Raw genomic sequence first — 21,941 nt, forward strand, 5'->3', positions numbered from 1 at the left:
CAGGAAGGTCGACGAGATGATCTGGGCTTGTATCAGCACAGAGACTGTCGGCGTGAGTTCCAGCACTCCGCTCCCTGGTGGGGGCGGGATGTGACCTTGGGAGCGGGGTGGTCAGTGGCTGAAGGACCTCGGTTACTGGAGTCCCTGGGCCCAGGAGCCCTTGCCTCCCAGGACTGGTGAAACAACTGGTAAGCCCACTCCCACTCATCAGGGTAGGACGAGGCAGCCCTGAGCAGCCTGGGCCATGCTGTGGCCAACTTGAACAGCCCTCTGCGGTTAGGAGTGCAGGAGGCTGACCACCGCTGGTCCCTTTCCTCTGGGGCAGCCGTTAGCCTTCTGCCCACCCCTGGGTCTCACCGCAAGAGGGCTGGCTTTTGCTGCAGCCGTGGGTCCTTCCCCCACCCCCGTCAGTTTTTACTCATTTCCCAGTGTATTCCTCTGACTACAGTACCTACTAAAAGGCACGGAAATACCAGTAAGGCAATACTACGTTTGACTTGATCTATTGACCACAGTGACCTGAATCTGTATTATCTGTCATGCCAAGAATGATTTGACCTTTGAGAAGGAAATGGGTGCTTTCTAAACCAGAGCCAAGCAAGCAGCTTAGGCCCTTCCACAAGCAAAGGTCTGGGACCAGGGAGTTCCAGGGCATTAAATCGCCGTCAGAATATGACTCATGTTGAAGCCCTTGCAGCAAGGGAGGGGAAGGAGCCATGATCCAGCAGCGACCATGAGAGGTGGTGGATGAAGGTGCTAGAGCCAGAATGCCTGAGTTCTGCTACTTGTAGCTGTGTGACTTTAGATAAGTTGCTCAACTTCTCTGTGCCTCTGTCTCCTCGCCTGCTGTATTAGATGAGTCAGTACATGTGAGATACTCAGAACAGTGGCTGGCGTACAGTAAGTGCTTAGTGTGCTATCTGTTGTTCCCAGGTGCTCTATACTGCGTCTTTTAATTTTATTCTCACCCGGCCGGTGTGGCTCACTGGTTGAGCGTCAACCCATGCACTAAGAAGTTGCCGGTTCGATTCCTGGTCAGGGCACATGCCCAGGTTGTGGGCCCAATCCCCAGTGGGGAGCATGCAGGAGACAGCCAATCGATGCTCTCTCTCCTTGATGTTTCTTTCTCTCCCTCTCCCTCCCTCTCTCTCTAAAATCAATAAAGAAAAAATATTCAATTTTTATTCTCCCAATATCCCCGGGAAACAGATTTTTGTATTCCTGTTATGTAGAAGGAGACACTGAGTCTCTGGTGTTCAATAAATTGTCCAGGACATTGCAGCTGGTAAGTGGCAGGGACCGATTTCTAAAGTGGAGATCACTGACCCCTAGTCCCATGTTGTCTCTACTTTGCTGTCATGGCCAGAACCCTGGTGGTCAGCCTGGCTTCCTGGAATCATACCCCTGCCCTCAGCCCCCTGCCGAGCCCCTCCACCCGCACCCGAGTTCCCACTACCCTGGAGTCGCAGTACCATGACTCTTCTCTGAGCCCCCATTGCGCTCCTGTGCCCCATCCCAGTGATGGGCCTGCTGACTAAGAGCACGGCCTGGAGGCCGAACACGGCCCAGCACCATCAGGTCGGCCTCCGCATGGCAGGGAGCTGGCCTGGCACCCCCACCGGACCTGGGTGCCCTCCTGCTGAGCATAACCAACACCAGGCAAAGCCCGCTGTGACCGTGGTGGATTAAGGACAAACAAGACCACTTCATAATCATGCCTGAACTCAGACAAAATCAAGAACATTTCCAAAACACAAGCCTCCCCCAACCTTCCTCCGTCTTCATCTTGGTTAAGAGGAAAGACAACTGTTCTTTACCGATTATAACTTGACTCTTGCTTTATCCCCCCACCTTCTGGATAGAACGTATGAAGTACCCAATCAGAGAATGCCCCATGTCCCGACAGCATCCAATCCAGAGCAAAGCTCGTCTTCCTTGAACCCCGCCCCAAATCACCTGACTCAGCCCAAACCCTACAGTAAGTTCTCTCCGAAGCCTCCGAGCCGCCTGCCGTTGCTGGCAGTGTGCACCCTCCCTCATCGCCAGGAGCCAATAATCCCAACTTTGCTCAGCTGCAGCTGGGCTCCTGGTGGGCCTTGGCTGGGAGGGCCGGGCGGCTGTTTCACTGCCTTCTGGAATGAAACCTGATGATGCCTGGTGAGCACTTAGAAATGGGGCCTGGTACATCGTAAGTGCCCATACATGCTAGTTACTGGCATTATATTTATTACCAAAACAATGTCCGTATCCTTTGGCCAGAGCTGGTATGCACCCACTAACTCTCCCTGGCCAGCCCTCTTCCTTCCTGGAGTCCATGCAGACGCCTCGTAGGTGTGCCCCGGGCACGGCAGTGTGCCCCCTTGCATTTCACAGACCTTTACTCCACCCCGCAGACCCCACGCCCATGAAGAGCTTTATCACGGACACAGGCCTGCAGTGTGCCCCTTGGGGTCCCCTTGGGGGACATTCTCTCCAGGTGTCTAGGTAGCATGGAAGGTGGACGAGAGGCCAGGTCAGCAGAGGAGCAACAGTCGGGCTCAGCACCCCTCCCCACTTCCTGGCAGAGCAGACACTGCAAAGAGAAGTTCCCTCATGCGCTTGCCAGAGCTGCGTGGGCCAGAGGAGCCTGGCCAGACTCTCCCCCAAATGCCTCGCAGCTGCACGGCGAGGGCAGCCCCAGGGGCCGCGGGTCTCCGTGCCCACTGCTGCTAATTGCAGATAAAGCGCCGCAGATACACAGCCGCATCTGCTCCTTGCGGCACGAGTATCGAGGAATGTATGTGGCTTATAATGACAGGATGTGAAGGGGAAGAGGCTCATTCTGTCTGCGGGCCAGAGGCACGGCTGTGAGCAGAGTCTGAGGTGTAGTTTCAGGCCCCCAGTACATTCTCTGGTTGCCAGCCAAGCCCTTCCTCGGCAGTGCCAAGGGACAGGTCCAGTATTTCTCTGGAAATACCAAATTACATGGGCAGGCAGGCACAGTGTGTGTCTAGGTGCCCCGGAATCCTTTGGCCCAACTCTGCAGAGTGCCCGAGGAGAGGGGGCGGACTGCCAGGTGCAGGGCCGGAGGAGCAGCATGCCCGTCCCTTTCTAGCGAGCATGCGCTGAGCAGCCAGCGCCCAGCCTCGCCTCCGCTCCTGCTCTGCAAAAGTCCGTGCCTCACTGGGCTCCTTATTAGATAAGATAGTTGCATGTAAATCGCCTGAAACCATACCAGGCAAGGGACAGGCATTCAATAAAAGTTCGCTGCAGCAACCTCTCTTTAGCCACAGTTTTGCTTTCTGGGGTTTCAGTCACCCACTAGGGCCTAAAAATATGACACGGAAAATTCCAGAAATAAACAACTCTTAAGTTAGAAACTGCGCACCATTCTGAGTAGCATGATGAAATCTCACGCTGTCCCGTTCCGTCCCGCCCGGGATGTGAATCCCGTTGTCCGGCGTCCGCACACGGTACACACTCCCTGCCTGGTAGTCACTTCACGGCCCCTTGGTTATCAGACCGGCTGTCTCAGTGCCGCGGTGCCTGGGTTCAAGCAACCCTTCTGTTTTACTGGCTGATGGCCCCGAAGTGCAAGGGTAGTCACACTGCGATTCGGACATGCCAAAGAGAAGCCGGAGAGGGCTTGTCAGATCTTGTGAGCAGGTCAGTAGGAGCCTGATGCTGTGGCACAGTGCCCGTGCCGTTTGACTCACTTCCTCTCATTCCGTGGGCATTTTACTGTCTTACATTATCACGAGGGGGTGAGTTCCATGCAACAAGATATTTTGAGAGAGAGGGAGAGACCACATTCACGTAACATTTACTGCAGTTCATTGCTACAATTGTTTTGTTTATTATGAGTTGTGGTTCATCTTTTACTGTGCTTAATTTATAAATTAATGTTATTACAGGTATGTATATATAGAAAAAACACAGTATATATAGAATTCAGTACTCTCTGAGGTTTCAGGCGCCCACTGGGGTTCTTAGAATGTACCCCCTGTGGATAAGGGGTGAGGGGGTGGGTGGCTACTGTATTATTATTTTAGTTTGTGTCAAGCATTATATTTGATTTTAAGGCTGCTGGGACAAATAAGGCAAGGTCCCTGCCCTCCTCCACAAGTTGGGGTGATCAGCAATGATTAGAATGTGATATTCAGTGGATGGCAATGCTTGAGGGAGCACAGAGAGGGTGTGGGAGGGTGGAGAGAGACGTCCTGGAGGAAGGGACACCTCACCTGAGTCCTGCAGGCAGTGGAAGTTTGAGCCCAGCCTGGGGTAGCATGTGCAGAGACACTGAGGAGAGGTTAGAGTATGGTTTCGGTGTAGCAGGACCTTAGGGTGGGTGTGTTAAGTATCTATTGCTATGTAATCAATTACCCCCAAAATGAATGGCTTGAAACGTTCATGTTACATTTCCCTTGTGTTGGGGTCTGGGTGTAGCTTAGCTGGGTTCTGTGGCTTAGGGTTTCTCCCAGGCTGGGATCAAGGTGTCTCCAGGGCTGCACCCGTCTCAGAGCTCAGCCGGGGAGAGGGTTTGCTCATTCACATGGCTCGAAGGGCTGAGCTCCTCAGGGCCACTGCCCAGTTCCTTTGCATAGGGCCACTTTCAACACGGCTGTTCAGTTCTGCAGAGCGAGCCAGAGAGGGGCAATGAGACAGGAGTCACAGCCTTGTCCGACCTGACCTCAGAGTGACAGCCGTCCCTTTGGCTGTATTCTGTTTGGTAGGAGCAAGTCACTAAATCCTGCCCACGCACAAGGGGAGGGCAGGGCAGGGCGTACAAGGGCCCGAGACACAGATCATCCTGTCATTTCTGAAGATGTCTACCACAACTTGTCCTCAGGCCCCCAACAATTCATGTCCCTTCACCATTCAAAATACAGCCATCTGTTCCCAGGGTCCCCCAAAGTCTCATCCGATGACAGTGGCAGCTCAAAGTCCAGAGTCTCATTATCCAAATCGGGTTCGGATGTGGATGAGGTCTTGGTATGGTTTCTTAAGTACAGGCTCTAGGACACTGTTCCTCCGGGTCGGTAGGTCCGTGAAGCTGGAGAGAGGCGTATGCCCCACATAGCTGTATGTACAGAGCTGGGGTACACATTGTATGTACAGAGGCAGTGGTGTCCCATTGCTACTCCAAAGGGGGGAATGAGAGGCCTAAAGAGTCTCTGACCCATAGCAACTCTGAAGCCATCCAGGAAAATCCTGGAAGTGTTTTGATCCGTTTCAAAACCTGGAAGTAGTTCTCGGAGTCTTAGCCCCACCTTCTGAGCTGGCTCCTCTCTCTGAGCCATCCTTCTTTTCTCTTGAACGGAAAGGCATGTTTGAAGCTGACCTTTCCTCAGTCTGCATCCTACCGACAGCTTTGGGTGTCCGATGACCTCTTTTTATCCTGCACTGTCCCTGTCCCTGTCAGGCTAAGGCTGCAGTGTTTCTTCTGATAACAGGGTTTCTCAAAGCTTTGTGGGTCCTCTAGACAGCGTATTGAGAGTCACTCTCTTACACAAAAGCCACACCCCCAGACTTCTCTGAACTAAACTCTGGTCTACCTTGGCCTTCTGCTAAGATGGCCAGGGGCCAGTGCTCTTCGGCTCCCCAGAAACCCTATTGTGTGGTCAGGAGGATTTGTGAGGCCCCCTAATCTCTGTAAAGGGCCTTTGTGTGACTGATAATACCATGATTCCTGGATCCTCCTAAGGTCTTCACCAAGCGCAGTGACATCCCCTCAGCCTTATCTCCATCCGCTGTTCCTGACAGTGCTCAAAACCCCCCTTCTAAAATTTTAGCTTTTTTTTTTTACTGTCTTGGGAGACTGAGGATTTTCAAAAACAGCAAGTCCTGGCTCCTTTTTCATTCACAGTCTTCCCTCATTTCCTATCTCTTTGCACACAAGCAACAAGAAGAAACCTGACAGTACCTTTAGCATTTCGCAGCTTGGACTGTCCCTAGCTACATCACCGCGTTCATTAGGCACACGCCCTGCTTTGTGGACAGCGGTGTCGCTAGGCTTTCTGCCACCGCGAAACAAGGGTCCCTTCCTGCAGCTGCAGGGGCAGGCCCCGCCTCCCTGCACCTCGCTGGCGGCACCCCTCAAGTCCAGATTTGTCTAAAAGCACCTCGGGACACCCGCAGCCTCTCCCCACTGCCTGGCTCCAAAGCCATCTCACACCTGTAGGTATTTTTCATGACACACTTCCTCCTGGTACCAAAACGTGTGTTCATCATCTATTTCGGTTTGTCGCTAGTTACCCTAAAACTTAGTGTGGCGTGAAACAACTGGGTTCGATTCTGCGGGCCGGGAGTGGGCTGGGCCGTGTCAGGCTGCAGGGAGGTGTCCGTGGAGCTGGGCAGGGGGCGCCTCCCGCTTACTCCCGGCTGTCGGCGAGATTCGGCTCCTTGCCGGCGCTTTGACAGAGGGGCTGCGCCTTGGCCAGAAGCCACCCTCGGGTCCAGGCCTCTCCGCAGGGCAGCTTTCAACATGTCACATTGCTTAGAGCGAGAGAGAACGAGAGGCTTCTATAGCCTCGTCACTTCGGAAGGAGACAGCCCTTCACCTTTGCCCTATTCTGTCCATTAAAATGAGTCCCTAGGTCCACCCTCACGCAAAGGCATTTCAGAAGGGTGTGCCAGCCGGGAACTGGGGATCCCTGGGAGCCTTTCCAGAGGCTGAGCGTCGCCAACAGTGCAACTGGGAGGCAGCACGGCCTGATGACGCCGGGTCAGACTCCCACAGGTGACGGCCGCCATGGAAACGCTCCGCTGTGAAGGGGAGGAGCCTTGAGACGTCACTCAGCAGCCCGAGCAGAGAAGGGGTCGGAGAGGGAGCGGCCAGTAGGAGAGCTGCAGCAAGGACATTGTCACCAGAGGATGGCCACACGAGACTGCGCTTCTTGTCACTGCTGGTCTGACCCAGAGGTCAAGGCCCGTCTGGGCGTCAAGTGGGCCCCTCGGGGCTCTGGCCATGCTCTTTCTCTGTTCCAGCTGCTTTTTGCGTGTTCTCTCCTTCTTTCAACCATCCTTGCAATCCAGGGCAGGCGCCCCGACTCACAGGGCACTTCATCTACAGTGCGGTCCAGGCGTGGCATTTATTCTCCCAACTCCTGGAGCAGGTACGGGTTGTGGGAGTGTGATCAGAGCTGCCTGGCAGGACCGAAGGGCGCCAGTGCCTTTGTGACATCACCCTGAGGACCTCACCGCCTCCACGCAGGTACCTGCTCCCCAGCCTTTAGTGGAGGCTGAAATCAGCTCCCAGTGTTGTTGTGCGACCAACACGAACTGATTGTTTGCAGCTGGGATCAACTTCCCTGTTGGGATTTGAGGGAACCCCAGTAAATAAATATACTCCTTTCCCTGTCGAGTCCCAAATCCGCTGGCAGGAACAGGAGAGAGACAGATGAGGATCAGCCTGTCACCTTTCCTAGGGACGAAGCAATTGGAGGGCAGACTCGAACACATGCTTCCGCGAGGGGCGGGTGGGAAGACAGAGGAACATGGTCCCTCCTTCCAAACTCACCAGCAGACAAGTCAGGTCGCCTCTTCGGAGTGAAGGCCCCGGCTGCAGGAGCAGAGATCCTCTGTGGGCCGGGGACCAGGAGCTTCAGGACCACCTGGGCCTTTGTGACATGCCGAGTAGAGGTGCAGCTCCCAGGAAAGTGGAACCAGCTAGGCGTGGGGCCCTGCAGTCTGCTTCACTGAGCTCGGAGGGGAGGCCAGTGCAGGGTCAAAGTTGAGAACTGCAGGTCCAGTGGCAGCTATTCCACAGGGAAATAGGACACTCAGGAAGAAATGTTGCCCTGGAATATTCTGCCGGCCACGTGCACCTTTCCTCTCATTCCTGGGAAAATGGATCACGGGAAGACGTTCCATTGAGGATTTTAGCTTACACCTGCTCCAAGGAATACCAAGAGGAGTCTCCTCTCCGACAGGGAAACACGTCAGGGGTTTGGTCTTTGCTAGCCACATCTCTCTCTCACACACACCTGGGAAGGACTAGCATCCCCCGGTTGGCATTTGATAGTCACTGAATACTCGAGAATCACCAGTAACCGGAAGTCAAGATGGAAGCATATGGCTATTCATGCTCTGGGGCACCCCTTCGCACTTAGATTTCAAACTCCTTGACAAGGCCTGCCCCTCTCCAGCCTCATCTCACACCTCCAGTCACTCTGGCCTCCCTTCTGTCCCTTTAATATGCCAAACTTGTTCCTGCCTCAGGACCTTTGCACTTGCTGTCTTTCCTCAGACTCTGAGATGCCTGGCTGCTTCTTGTCCTCTAAATTCAAACCCAACGTCATCTCTGACCACCCATGTAAGGTGCCCTCAACCCCACTTACCCTTGTCTAGCTCATTGCCCTGGTTTATTTCCTCAGAACACTTGACACTTTCCAAAAGTGGTCTGGTGTGTTTATTTGTTGACTTATTTATTGCCAGAGATCAGGGACCTTGCTGTATCCATAGCACCAAAACAGTTCCTGGTATATTGCAGACCGAAGATTCACATAAATATTTGTTGAATAGATGAATAGATGAATGAATTAAGGAACACGGGAAAAGGCTCTAGGTGAGAAGGATCAGAGTGGTGTGATTCAGTCTTCCACAAGAGGGTGATGGGCCCAAACTCTGCCTTCCTCCTCCCAAGGGCAGGGCACCTGAGCCCAGCCGAGCAGGTCTGAATGCTGCACCACACCGGACTTCCCCCCCGCCTTCCCTGTCACCCATTATCTTAAGCGTAGGCCCCCCTTCCTCTCCTCCCCCTTTGCTGCCCCCTTCACGGTCCTTACATTACACTCATTAGAAGCCCGCAGATTCACACCCTCTTGTGGGCTTTTTCTTTTTTATCCTCACCTGAGGACATTTTTCCATTTTCTGTTCAGATAGAGTGGGAAGGAGGGAGGGAAGGAGGAAGAGAGAGAGAGAGAGAGAGAGAGAGAGAGAGAGAGAGAGAGAGAAACATCGACGTGAATGGGACACATCGAGTGGCTGCCACCCGCACGACCAACCAGGGCCAGGGACAAACTGCAACCAAAGTACGTGCCCTTAGCGGGAACCGAACCCGGGTCTCTCTGGACCTCAGGCCGACGCTCTAACTGCTGAGCCAAACTGGCCAGGGCTCTTGTGGGCTTTTTCATAAAGAAATGTTAATGGAGTTATTTTTCAGCTGGGGCACTGCAGTCTGTTGTCCAAACTGACCTGGCCACCCACATTCACATAATCACACAAGAAACCAGAAAGGGGACACGGGAGGGCTGGGGCCCAGCTGTGTGAGCCCTCTTCCCAGAGAGGCGTGTCTGTAACAGCCGCCGCCACCAAGATCCACAGCTCAGGTTGGGAACAAGACAACACAACTGGGACCACTACTAAGCAGTGCCAGTCGGGGTCTGTTAGCACCCGGCCGCCTCTAACCTCAGGCAGTGGGTGGCAGAGGAAAGGAAAGGAAACAGGTGGGGGGGGGGGCAGAGGGGGAGATGTGTTAAAGACAGTTTCCTCTGGAAGTATAAGGAGGCTGGCATTTAATGAGCTTTGTATTAGTTATCTATTGCTAGGTAGCAAATGACCCCAAACATATTGGCTTCAAACAACACACATGATCTCACTGTTTCTGGGGGTCGAGAATCCAGTAATCCTGGGCTCTCTGGGTCCATTGCTCGAGGTCTCAAGGCTGAAATGAAGATACCAGCCTGGGCCAAGGCCTCCTCTGGGCCTCCGCGGGGAAGGACCCACTTCCCCACTCGAGTGGTCACTGTGGTTGCAGGACCGAGACCTTCCGTTTTGCTGGCTGTTGGTCTGGGGCCACCCTCACCTCCTAGAGACTTCCCATAGTTCCTTGCCACGTGGGCTTCCCCAGCCTTGCCGCTTACTTTGCACAGTTCATGGGAAGGGGTTATACAGTGGGGTGTGGAGAAGGGGAGCCACAGGAGAGGACACCCTCTAGGGTGTCCATCACAGTCCCTGTTATGTGTTCAGGACTATGGCAAATGCTTGTGCATATGGTACGTCATTTAATCACTAAATCTGTGAGGCGGGCATCGTCGTATTGCAGAGATGAAACACCTGAGACACGGAGGCATGAGAATGTGCCCAAGTCCTGTGCAGGTTCAGATAGGAGCGGCTTGTATCATGACGCCGAACTGACCTGGGCAAGCTTAGAGGGGAAGGGTCAGCATCTTCAGAGTGAGGAGCAGGGCCTGGGGGAGACCGGGGAAGAGGCAGCCTGACAGGTACAGCTCTCTCCGTGAGACCAGGAGAGGGTGGGTGTGGGTTACACTCTGAGGAAGAAGAAGACTGGGAACGCTCGTGCCTGATGCTCTCCATCTTCTCAGTGAAGCGGAAAATGAGAGGGTGGAGGTTGAGCTGTTTTCTACCTGGAGACGACCCCGCTGGCCCAAACCAAGCCTTGCGGTACTGACCACACATCCCTTTGGACACTGTTGCCAGTTCTCTCAAAGCCGGCCCCTCCCCAGGAGCAGTTTCCAAACCCCCATCTCATCTCCACGCTAGCCCCTGCCCCCAAGCAGCCGGGGCCGTTCTCACGCCACGCAGGAGACCAGGGATGGCGGCACGGTTGAATGGGATTTTATTTCTCATTGGATCCACCAGCTTCCACGGACTCCACTTGCCCACACCCTCTGCACGGGTTCTTCGCCGACTCCTGGACACCCTTCTTCCCGGCCCTACGCTGCGCACGGTAGACCTGCAGCTCCTCGTGGTACTTCGCTCTCAGCAGGGCCGCTCTCTGCTCATACAGCTGCTTCTCGGCGTCCGGTTTGGCCGACCACATCTTCCCCGAGGCCTTGGCCACCTGCACCACCGACCAGGCCGGGTTCTCCCTCTTCAGCTCGGCGTAGTGGTCCTGACAGAAGAGCAGGAAGGACGAGGGAGGCCGCCTGGGTGCGTGGGGGTCCCGCTTTCTCCGCCTCCTCTTGCTGCCGACGTAATGCAGCATCTCTTCCTGGTACCGGGCTTTGTCGAGCTTGGCCAGGGCTTCGTACTTGGACTTTTCGTGCTTTGAGATGGACCTCCATTTTTCCGAACACTTTCTAGAGAACTCCTTAAAGCCGAAGAAGGTATGTGGCTGCTGCTCCTTAAACTTGTTTCTGTAATTCAGTAAAAAGTGGATGTAAGAAGAGACATTGACCTTGGGCCTTAGCTGGATGTCTTTTGCCATGTTCATAAGATCATTTTTTTTCGGGATTCAGTAACGTGGACAGCAGAGGCAGCTGTCCCCACACTCCAGGAGCAATCCGGAAGGTGCTCTGCTTGCGGTGAATTTTTCTCTGTGTGGGAGTGGGTGCCAGGCTGGGCTTTTTCAGGGGGAGTGACATTATTAGATCACAGGAGGGGACTGTGAAGTCAACCAGTGCTGGCCCCTCCTCAAATTTGCATAGAGGGACTCTCATTGGCTGGCTGCCTACAGTCACGTTGGTGTTTCTCAGGAACAGTAGAGGTTCTTCTGGAGTCGGCTCTGGAGCACCTCCTTCCCCTGGAATATTTCTCCTGGGCTTCCTGGAGGCGGTGGGCTTTGCTCCGCTTGCGGACCTTCCTCAGATGCAGCCGCCAACCGTGGCCGGCCGTAGGATTGTCCAGATGCCACATCCCTTACGAAGACGGGCTGGAGATAGTGCGCGCAGTCCTGGCGAGACGGGAGTCTTTCCAGTCGCCCTGAGCAGTGGGCACATGCCGCGCAGAGAGTTCAGCAGTGAACTAAACACAGAGGCGGGACAGCTGTGACTCGGTTCCTGCCAGACCACACTGTCTGATTTAGACCCGAGCACTTGGACTGTAAGTCTAAACTCTTCTTTCTCTGAAGAAAGTGGAGGGGGGAGGGGAGAAGGGGAGAGAACCTTGAGATTTTGCTAATTACCCTGGCGTGCATGAACAGATCTGATCCTTGGTGTATCAGGAGGCCGCCTCTCAGGCGTCCCCATTTCTTGGGGTTAGCCCGCAAAGGCCTAACAGCTACAGTCAAATGAGTTGGCCTCCGGCCTTTTGTACAAACGGCTGTAAGTATCCCACCGATCTTCCGACTGGAAGAAAAAGAAACAACAAAGTGTCATTTATTTTTGGACACCGTGGGATACGTGCTTGTGTGATGGTGGAGTTAATACAACTCAGTGGTGGATGATAGCTCCGAATTGTCAGGACTAGAACATGGAGCTTCATTAACATAAAAATTAACCTGTTTAACGTGAAACGGCCACGAATAGGTGGGAGTGTGGCCTGGGACTCACTTGCCTGACTCCAGCCTGGGCTTCCTCCTGCCCATGTGGGGCTGAGGGTCCAGGAGTGTGGTCTCAGTGGCTGAGCTTGACGAGGAAATGTGACTAAGACGAGACCACATTTAGAATGTTTGCCAAGTCCATTCCCAGGGCTCCAGGATGGACTTCCGCTTCCGTCTCATGTGAGAGAAAGATGGAGACCGATTAGCATGCCAGCCCCTTTCTGACCGTGAGCTGTGATTTCTGCAGTGTAGGATCAGTGTCACTTTGCGGCTGGATTGAGGGCCTATGAGATACCAGAAGCCAGTCAAGGAGTCCGGGCTAGTGGGAGGGGAGAGGGGGCTCCATGTGAGAACGTTCATGAGCCCAGGTGGCGTTCCCACTCTGGTTCTTTCTCCCGTGGGGCCAGAGGCTGGCTCACCTGTGTGTTAGACCTGAGTGGGGCTGCAGAGGTGAATGGGACACAGCTTCTTCCGGATAAGGATGTGAGAGGAAACCTGGCTAATCATCTCCGCATGTGAATCAGGCCCTGCCCAGACTCCCAGAAACACCCAGCAGCTTCTCTGTGCCTCTGCTCTTCTGTTCATGACCTTCACCCCCGTCACAGTGATAGATCCAGGAAGATCAACCCCATGATAACCATCTGGAGCCCAACAGATCTAGGAAGAGAAGGCAGGAAGAGGTAAAAGCGATGTAGTCCGGTCCTTTGCTATTCGGGTCACATTCCTGGCATCAGGCTTCGCGGGGAATTCTTCCTCTGCAGAGGCGGGAGGGTAAATAGACCTGGCTTTCTATATCAGGGTTGTGTGTGCTGGAATCTGAGGTCTGCCCCTCACCCCCTTTCCAGCCTCTGCGTCCTGCTCTCTGACTGTGAGCTGACCCACACAGACCCCATCAGTGGACCCTGTGTCCTCTGACTTCATTTGTTTGGCCAGTAGGGGCCCCAACAGGAGACGAGGGAGGGCAGGAGGTGAGAGCAAGTCGTTTATTTCCGGCTCGCTCCCTGGGGCTCAGCTGGAGCTGGTTCTCCAGCCCCGGACTGAGTGCCTCGGCTTCCTCTTAAATCATCCTCTCTCAATGGCTGGCTCCTTCCAGGCTCAGGAACTGCCCCCTCTCCTCGCCCCTCCTGCCAAGGGCAGTAAGAGCTCTCTCTAACCAGGCCCAGAGGACTCGCTATCCCTTGTGTCTTTCCGACACCTTGCCTTTCCCTTTGTAAATAGCCTCTTTATTAAACACTCTTTGAATTAATCTGATTTGAGTGGCCATCTGTTTTCTGCTGGGACCCTGATCAATGCACCATGTTTCCAGCCTTCCACCACGAACAGCCGTGGAGGTGGATAAATAAAGCGTGGGCGTCAGTCCAAGGTAGGAGGGTATCGAGCTTCTGCACACCCAGGAGCTGGGCAGTCACACCACCTGGAGTGGTCTGCATGGGCCAGAGCACCTGCCAGGTCACTGGCAGGACAAAGCCACTGGGCCCAGGAAGAAGTGTCTGATATCCTTTGTATGATGAGATGACCTCTAGGCAGGGGCACTGGTCTCGAGGGCCAGAGAGTAAATATTTTAGGTTTTGCAGGCCACACAGTTTCAGTTGCAAGTACCCAACTCTGCCCTTGAGCGCCCAGATAGCCATAGAGAGGTAATGTGTAATGAACAGGTGTGGCGGTGGCCCAGTAAAAACAGACAGTGGGCGGAGACCATAGGCCTGCCAAGCCCAGCACAGAGATGGGAGTTCTGTATTCTCAAACTCTCTGATAGCAGTCTGCAATAAGAAATACATTTTACATTATGACCCATTTATGCATATGCATACTTCATAATAATAACATTTGCATAATGCCTAATTTGTGTCAGCCTCTGTTCTAAGCACTTTACCTCTATCGACTGAGCCCTCTGGATGGGGTGCTCTTTCTCTTCCCGTCGTAAAGATGAAGGTTTCTAAGCACAGAGAGTGCGCAGAAACAAAAGTTTTTCCCAACCTTCGTTCTCTTTTCTCTTCTGTTCTGTTATAGTCTCCTCGGCTTTATTTTGTTATTTTTTTCGATCCTCACTTGAAGATTTTTTTTTTTCTTATTTATTTTCAGATAGAGTGGGAAGGAGGGAGAGAGAAAAAAAAAACATTGACATGAGAGGGACACATCGACTGGTTGCCTCCTGCATGACCCCAACCAGGGCCAGGGATGAACCACAACCGAGGTACGTGCCCTTGACCGGAATTGAACCTGTGACTCATTGGTCCACAGGCTGATGCCAAACGGCCAGGGCTTTATTTTGTTATTTAAAATACAACCCACATGGCAACCAGTCGATATGTATCTCTCACATTGATGTTTCTCTCTCTCTCTTCCTCTCTCTCTCTCCCTCCCGCTCTACCTGAAGATAAATGCAAAAAATGTCCTCAGGTGAGGATAAAATAAAATAAAATACAACCCACAGACTGACCTCATGCCTCCTTAATGGGTCACAATTTGAAAAACACTGTCTAGGCAAGCTGGGAGGGGAGCTTGGTGTTCAAATGAAATGAAAAGCAGAACATGGCCTTCGGAGCCAGACAGTCGCGGGTTCCAATTCCAGCTTCACCACTTGCTAGTTGGGTTATTTGGGGCAGGTCTAGCTCACTACAGCCTTATCCAATAAAAGCAAGGATTAGTTCATTGAAATGGTGGGAATAGAAGCCCCTGCCACCGTCTCTCCTCCTCCCCCCCGCAGTAGGGGCTGGATTAGGGTCTTGCTTCAAATGAATATGGAAAGAGACAAATTGTATTCTTCCCCCAAATCCATGACCCCTGGTCTAATTATGAGGAAATATTAGACAAGCCCAAGTTAAGGGACATTCTGGAAAATACTGGACTAGTCCTCTTCAAAAGTGTCCAAGTCTTGAGAAAACAAGAAAAGGCTGAGAAATGGACACATATTGGAGGAGATTCAGTAGACATGATGACTAAATACAGTTAGGAATTCTGGACTGGTTCCTGGAACAGGGGGGAGTTAATGGGAAAACTGGGGAATCTGTAAAGGTTTCCGTGCAGCTAACAGTACTGTAGCAATGTTGATTTCTCCGTTTTGATACACGCACCATGGTTGTATAAGATGCTAATGCTAGGGGAAGCTAGCTGGGTGCTAGGTGTTCAGGAAATGTCTGTCTGATCTTTGCAACTCTGTTCTCATTTCAAAATAAAAACAACAACAAAAAAACTCCCACCCTGGCCAGTTTGGCTCAGCAGTACAGTGTCAGCCCATGGACCAAAGAGTCACGGGTTCAATTCCAGTCAAGGGGCACGTACCTGCGTTGCAGTATGGTCCCCAGCCCTGGTCAGGGTCATGCAGGAGGCAACCAATCGATGTGTCTCTCTCAAGTCGATGTTTCTCTCTCTCTCCCCCAAACTCTATCTGAAGATAAATGGGAAAAAGTATCCTCAGGTGAGGATTAAAAAAGTAATAATAATCTCCCCGGCCCTGGTAGTGTGGCTCAGTTGGTTAGAGCATCATCCTGTACAACAAAAGGTTGCAGATTCAATTCCTGGTCAGGGCGTACACCAGGGTTACAGTTTCAATCCCCAGTCAGGACAAGTGCAGGAGACAACCCATGTTTTTATTTCCTCTCTCTCTCTCCCCTCCTCCTTCCCCTCTCTCTAAAATCAATAAAAACACATCCTCGGGGGAGAATTTAAAAAATAAAATCTCCCCAGCTGGCAGTACTGTGCACCCAGGGTTGAGACAGCCTGCTCTTGACCTTCGTTGGGGTGCACCGTGCAGATTTTACCCTCGATCGCAGTAACGCATGCTCTGTCTGTCACAGTGTTTCTCACATTTGTCGGCATGTTGGAACCACCTGAGATTTTTTAAATCCTGGTGCTCAGGCCATAGCAACAACAGGAGCAAAAAGACCTGGCACCGGCACGTGATAAACAGGTGTCCCCTCCACCCCCGCTGCTGCTCCCGCGGGGTTGGACGCGGGCTGCACTGCCTCCGAGCGCGGTGCTGTGGCCGGGAGAAGGACTTGCAGAGACGTCCACGTCCCAAACCCGGACGCCTGCGCAGGTCACCTTCCACGGCAGAAGGAACTTTTCACGTGGGACGATGGTAAGGATTTTGAGACCGAAGAGTGTCCTGGATTGCCCAGGGGGCCTGCTGTAAGCTCGTGGGCCCTTGGGAGAGGACGCAGGAGTGTCAGTCAAAGACGGAGGTGTGATGGTGGATGCAGAAGGACAGAGTCTGAAGGAGACTTGGAGGGGTTGCCCTGCTGGCTTTGAAGAGGGAAAGACCATAAGCCAAGAAATGAGGCTGTGGCTAGATGCAGGGAAAGGCCAGCAAACAGATTGTCCCTTCTGCCTCCAGAGGGAGCGCAGCCCTGCCGACACTTTGACCTTGGCCTCGTGATACCCATTTAGGACCTCTGACCCCAGAAATATAATAAGTCTGTTTTTCCAAGCCACTCAATTTGTAGCAATTTGTTAAAGTGGCCATAGGAAGCGAACACACTATCTTTCTCATTCGATTAGTGGTCTGGAACTCTTTTTATTCTTAATCCCTGCTTATGTTAGTAAAGATGGAAAGTTTACACCACTGCTTATCGGATTAGTCGAGAGGGGCGGGAACATGATCTATTCAATTTTACGCACGTTTCACTCACTCGCCGACTCATTATGTCACTAACTCATTTGCTTGCCAATTCATTCATTTATATATTCTTTCTGTTTGTTCACTAATTCACCACTCATTTACACACAGGTACACACACGCACGCACACACACACACAATAAATAGCTGTGAGTTCCCGGAGCAGTGTGGCTGATGGCCCGTGGAAGTGTCTTCGAAAGGAAGGTGGGACTAGAGACAGGCATCTGAAATTTCCTGAAGCCTGGCCCTCCCGGTGGGGAAGGCAGGGTCGTAAACAGCCAGATGTAGGCTCTGTGGCACTGTCCTCATGCCAAGCACTGTTACTCAGCTGTGACCATGATATCGTATCCATGTATTGTGACCACAATAAAAATGATGATAATGCTTTAGGCTTATCATCTCTGGAAGCCTCGAGAGAGACATTAACTTGCCGAAGGCCACACAGTAGTGAGTGGCCGAGACAGGCCTCGGACTGAGGTTGGTCCGGCTGAGGCCATGTGCTCAGCCTGTCCTGGTAGTCTGGGAACACGCTGGGCGGGGTCAGGGAGAGGAGGAGGCCGGGAAGGGGCATGGCCGAGTGCTGCAGGAGGAAGCAGGCAGGAGGAGAGTGTGGTGTCCAAATCTCAACACTTAGGGATTCAGGGGAGTCTTTCCTCCTCTGGGTTGATCCTCATTCCAGGTGGATCTGGACAAGTTATCCCCATTCACAGGACACCCCGAGCCCGGCAGGTAGACTGTAACCTGGAGGGGGGCTCTAAGGATCTAGGACACAGGGACCATCACGTCTCCAGGCTGGATCTCAGGTCCAGTCTGCAGTAACGGAGACTCGGCCCAGGGAATGGGCAGCTGGGGCCCAGCAGCTGCTCGGGGCTGAGGCTGCTCTTAGATTCTGTGCCGGTCAGACTGGAGCAGGTCCTGGAGGAGGACGGATGGGCAGGGCACAGGGCAGCGTATAAGAATGAAGGAGAAGTGGAAGAAATGATGCTGGGACACCCTTTCTGCAAATCTCCTTTGAGCCTGTGGGGCCTTCTCTTCATAAAGCCGGTACACAGCCTATTGGCTGGTTGGCCCAGCTTGGTACGTACATACACACACACACACACCACCCCACCCCCACCTACACCCCGCCCCTGCTGCCCCTGGTCCAGTCAGCTGTGTCCTAAGGGTTTCGGGAGCTCTGGGTTCAGGCAAAGGGAGACTGACCTTCTAAGGCTTCTAGCTCCCAAGAAAGAGTAGAAGCACCCGATCTAGACCCAGAGCCAGAAGAGGAGAGAGCTGGGTGTACCCTGACAGGTTGCTGGAGATCCACCACAAGCCTCCTCACCCCAAGCACGGCAACCTGTTTGGTTCACTCCGGCATCGTGGGCACAGCCTCTCCCCAAGTCAGGGAACGCCTCACCCTCAGCCCTGCCAGAAGGGCAGCTGAGCTGGTCATGGAAGGAGCTGACACCTCAGGCCACCCCAGACCTCCAAGTAACATCCCCAGGACACGGGTGATGACGCCCTCATCCTTCCCGACAGCAAGCAGCCAGCAGCCCGGTCGCTCAGCTCCCCCAGGCTCAGACACGTGCCTCTGGGGGCATCTGGAGGGAAAAGCATGTGCCTGCTGTAGCCGGTGTGTGTTCCCTGGAGCTAGCAATTAACTGCACAGGGAAGAGCCCTGATAATTTGTTGAGTTTATTGAGTTGCTGCTGGGGAAAAGGAACATTTGTTCGTGTTGATTACCATACTCCACTGGCGCTTTACGAGGGATATGTCACCATGAGCAGAGTCCTCCCCAAAAGGTTCCAGCAGCTGCCACGTGAATGGAGAGCCCAATGAGGGTTGAGGGACTGAGGGGGTGGGGCAGCATGTCTTCCTGGGAGACTCAGGCGGAACCCAGCGTGGACTCCAGGCCCTGCCTACTGTCTTCAGGCTCACCTGCCTCCTCCGCTGCCTTCCCCCACGTGTGCCCTGTGCTCCCACCAGCCAGATCTCATTCAAACATTCCGCCTTCCGGTGAGCAGTGTCTACTGAGCCCCTTCTTTTGTATCATGCACTCCGCAGCGAACTAACAAAAGAACCGAACAAGAAAGAAACAGCTCCTGTCTTCAGGAAGCTCAGAATGTAGTGTGTGAGACAGACCCCTGAACAACCGAGCCAAAGCACTGTGGTGGAGACGGGCACGGTGTCCAGAGGTACACGGAAGAAGCCAACTTCCTGGGGCTGATGGGCTGTGAGGTGACGCCTGAGGACGAGCAGGAAGGCGCTGGGGAAAGGGTGGATGTGCACAGGGAGGGTTTGGCAAGGAGGTGAGCTTGATCTTTGGAGACATTCAAAACATCTTGACGGACCCTTTGTCAAGAATGCTGTAGTTAGGATTCTTACATAGCTGGGCATTAAACCTAGAGCTCGGGGGCCTTCTCAAATAAGATTTTAGGGTTTCTTCTCTCCTGATCGCAAATCAGAAAAGGTGCCCCACCTTTGAAAGCAAGAGAGTGCTGTTTGTCTGTTCCTTCCTTCGTTCATTTGTTCATTCATTCATCATTCATTCAGAAGCATGTGTACGCTTAACCGTCTCCACCAGAGCAGCTCCCTGGAGTAGCTGGCAGCCGGTGGCCTGGACAGACTGTCCTGACCCGTGCCTGCGGTGCCCTCGGCCCAGCTGCCTGCAGCTGCCTCCCACGCCCACCCTCAGCGCCGTGTGCTCCCTGCTCCCAGCTGAGTCTTGCTCGTTCTGAGAATCAGATGGGTTTGTTGCCAACTCTCTCAGTGCCAGTCATACTTGTTATTGTAATTATGTGATTTAAATTAAACATCACATAAACTGATGAAATATGAGTGTGAAAGGAAATACAGTTGCATCTATAGAAACTAAATTGAATGCTTTGGAATCGCTCCATGAAGGGGAAGCTCTTAAAAAAAAATGCTTCCTTAATGTGAGGTGTGCGTGAGCAGGACGGCTGCACCCACCGTCGTTCCGTCGGGACAGGGTCCAGGCCCGCCTGGTCCAGCCCGCACCCAGCGCTGAGCACAGCACCTGCACGTCGTTGGTGCTCACTGACTGCTGCACTGGACGAGCTGTAGCAAACCTGGAAATGGTGGAGGATGCACTCTGGGTGGGGTGTATGTGAGATTCCGTGCAGAGAATGAGCCCCCAGGTAAAGGACAGGCCTCCACCCCACACTAAATGGATTGGCAAGTAAACGTACATTTAAGTTTTGTGTTTTTTTAAAAGAATTGTTTATTGGTTTTGAGGAAGAGAAAGAGAGAAACGTCTATGCAAGAGCCCAACATCAATCACCGGCCCGCTGCACACCTCCAAGGGGGAGAGGGTCAAACCAGCACCCTCCTAGTGCACAGGGCGACGCCCAACCAGCGGAGCCACACCAGCCAGGGCATGCATCTAAGTATATGATATTATAATGAAATGTTTAAGCTATGTATGCATTCTTTTAGTACCCCCTACTTAAAAAAATTTTTGTTTGCCAATCAGCTACATCATCAGCAAGGCTTCTGTGGTAAGTGTTCATAAAATCTTTCCGTCAAGGACAAGATGAATATTTCTGGCTTTGTAAATTATAGTTTCTGTCACAACTACTCCACTCTGCCATTGTAGCATGAAAGCAGACAATATGTAAATGAATGAGCATGGTTGTGATCCAGTAAAACTTTATTTATTGGCCGGTGTGGCTTAGTGGTTGAGCGTCATCCCCTGGTCAGGACACATGTCCGTGTTGCGGGTCTGATCCCCAGTGGGGGGCATGCAGGAGGCGGCCAATCAATGCTTCTCTCTCATCGATGTTTTGGTCTCCCTCTACCTCTCCCTTTCTCTCTCTCTAAAAAATCAATACAAAGATGTTAAAAAACAACAACAAAACAGCCAGCGCACTATAATTAGCCAACCCCTGTGGAAGTGACTTGCTCTGTGTGCCAGGCACTGTGTGTGTTGCCGGGCATAGCAAGAGAAGGAAGGTCCTGTCCCTGCCGTTATGGAGTTTGCCATCTAGACAGGGAGATGGTCAAGTGGAAAGATGATCACGATGTGACGTGCGCAGTAGAAGGGCAGGGGCATGTCCGTGATGCAGAGGGGACCCTGTGCAGGTTACTGCTCCTCCTGTAGGGCACGGAGAGGGAGAGGTGCAGGAAAGAAGGCGTTTGGGTAGGGTTATGAGATCAGTGACCTCTGCCCAGGTGGCCAGGTGGAACAGCAGGAAGGGCATTGCAGGCGCAGGGAAGAGCGTACGCAGACGCGTGGAGACATGAAAGTAGCTGGAGTCAGGGTGGGTGTGGTTGGAGAGGGGAGGCATTGGAAAGTTTGGACTTGATCCTGGAGCCAGGGTCCTTCACTGCTGGTTCCCAGCAAGGCAGGGACGTGGTCAAATCTCTGAGTATGGAAGAGGGATTGGAGGCGGAGGGGAGGTCAGAAGGCTGTTGCTATATATAGTCCAGGAGAGAAATGATGAGATGTGATCAGGTGGAGAAGACTTGGCCACAGTTGGCAAGGGGGTGAAGGGCAGGGAGGAGCTCAGGATGATGCCTGGGCTGGGTGACGGGGGGATGGTGAGGATTAGGGGGCCAGGGAGCACCAGGAGCAGGAATGGTTTGGGGACGCTGTGGTTTGTTCAGAGCAGAGCACACGCCCCGAGCACATGTAAGTAGGCTGGCTCAGGCCTCTTGGAGCTGTCTGCCCAAGTGGGGTGGGCAGGCACTTCTGGGAACAAGAGCCCTGAGCAGCCAAAAGGCCGCTTTCCAAAGATGGGGCCAGAGACGGGGCAACTCCAACAGCCCATATTCAAAGAAGCCTTGCTTTCATCCCAGGCATTCACCCAGTTCCTGAAAAATACATGCCGTCGCCGGTTTGTCTTGTGAAAAAGTTTATCTCGACATAACAAAGAGTCCTAGGAATTTGGCTAAATGAAAACGGATATGGAAATCACTTGTGATGGAACAGGTGTCAGGGCTGAGTCACTAAAGGCTCACCTCGGGGAGGAGAGGTCGCTTGGGTGTCAGGGAGCAGGAGTCGGGCCTCCAGCCAGGGCCTTGGTGTCCTTTGCCATCACCAGGACACTTCCGGAAGGATTTGCCTGGTTGCATCATAGTGTCCCTTCCAGCCCCCAGGGAGGAGTACAGTGGGCAGA

The 21,941-nt window shown here is 53.1% G+C and overlaps 2 protein-coding genes across 2 annotated transcripts in view; one reads left to right on the forward strand and one right to left on the reverse strand.

Annotated features, from left to right (window-relative positions):
* The window catches only part of CSMD2 (CUB and Sushi multiple domains 2), a 558,434-nt gene that overhangs the window by 243,717 nt on the left and 292,776 nt on the right, over positions 1 to 21,941 (forward strand). The window lies entirely within an intron of this gene.
* HMGB4 (high mobility group box 4) lies at positions 8,196 to 11,149 on the reverse strand. Its single transcript, XM_036256014.1, has 2 exons — positions 10,608 to 11,149; positions 8,196 to 8,217 (listed from the first exon to the last, which is right to left on the reverse strand). The coding sequence occupies exons 1-2, from the start codon at positions 11,147 to 11,149 to the stop codon at positions 8,196 to 8,198; spliced, it is 564 nt and encodes a 187-aa protein (XP_036111907.1).

The sequence above is a fragment of the Molossus molossus genome, unplaced genomic scaffold (genome assembly GCF_014108415.1).
Source record: "Molossus molossus isolate mMolMol1 unplaced genomic scaffold, mMolMol1.p scaffold_m16_p_12, whole genome shotgun sequence".
Classification (NCBI taxonomy): Eukaryota; Metazoa; Chordata; class Mammalia; order Chiroptera; family Molossidae; genus Molossus; species Molossus molossus.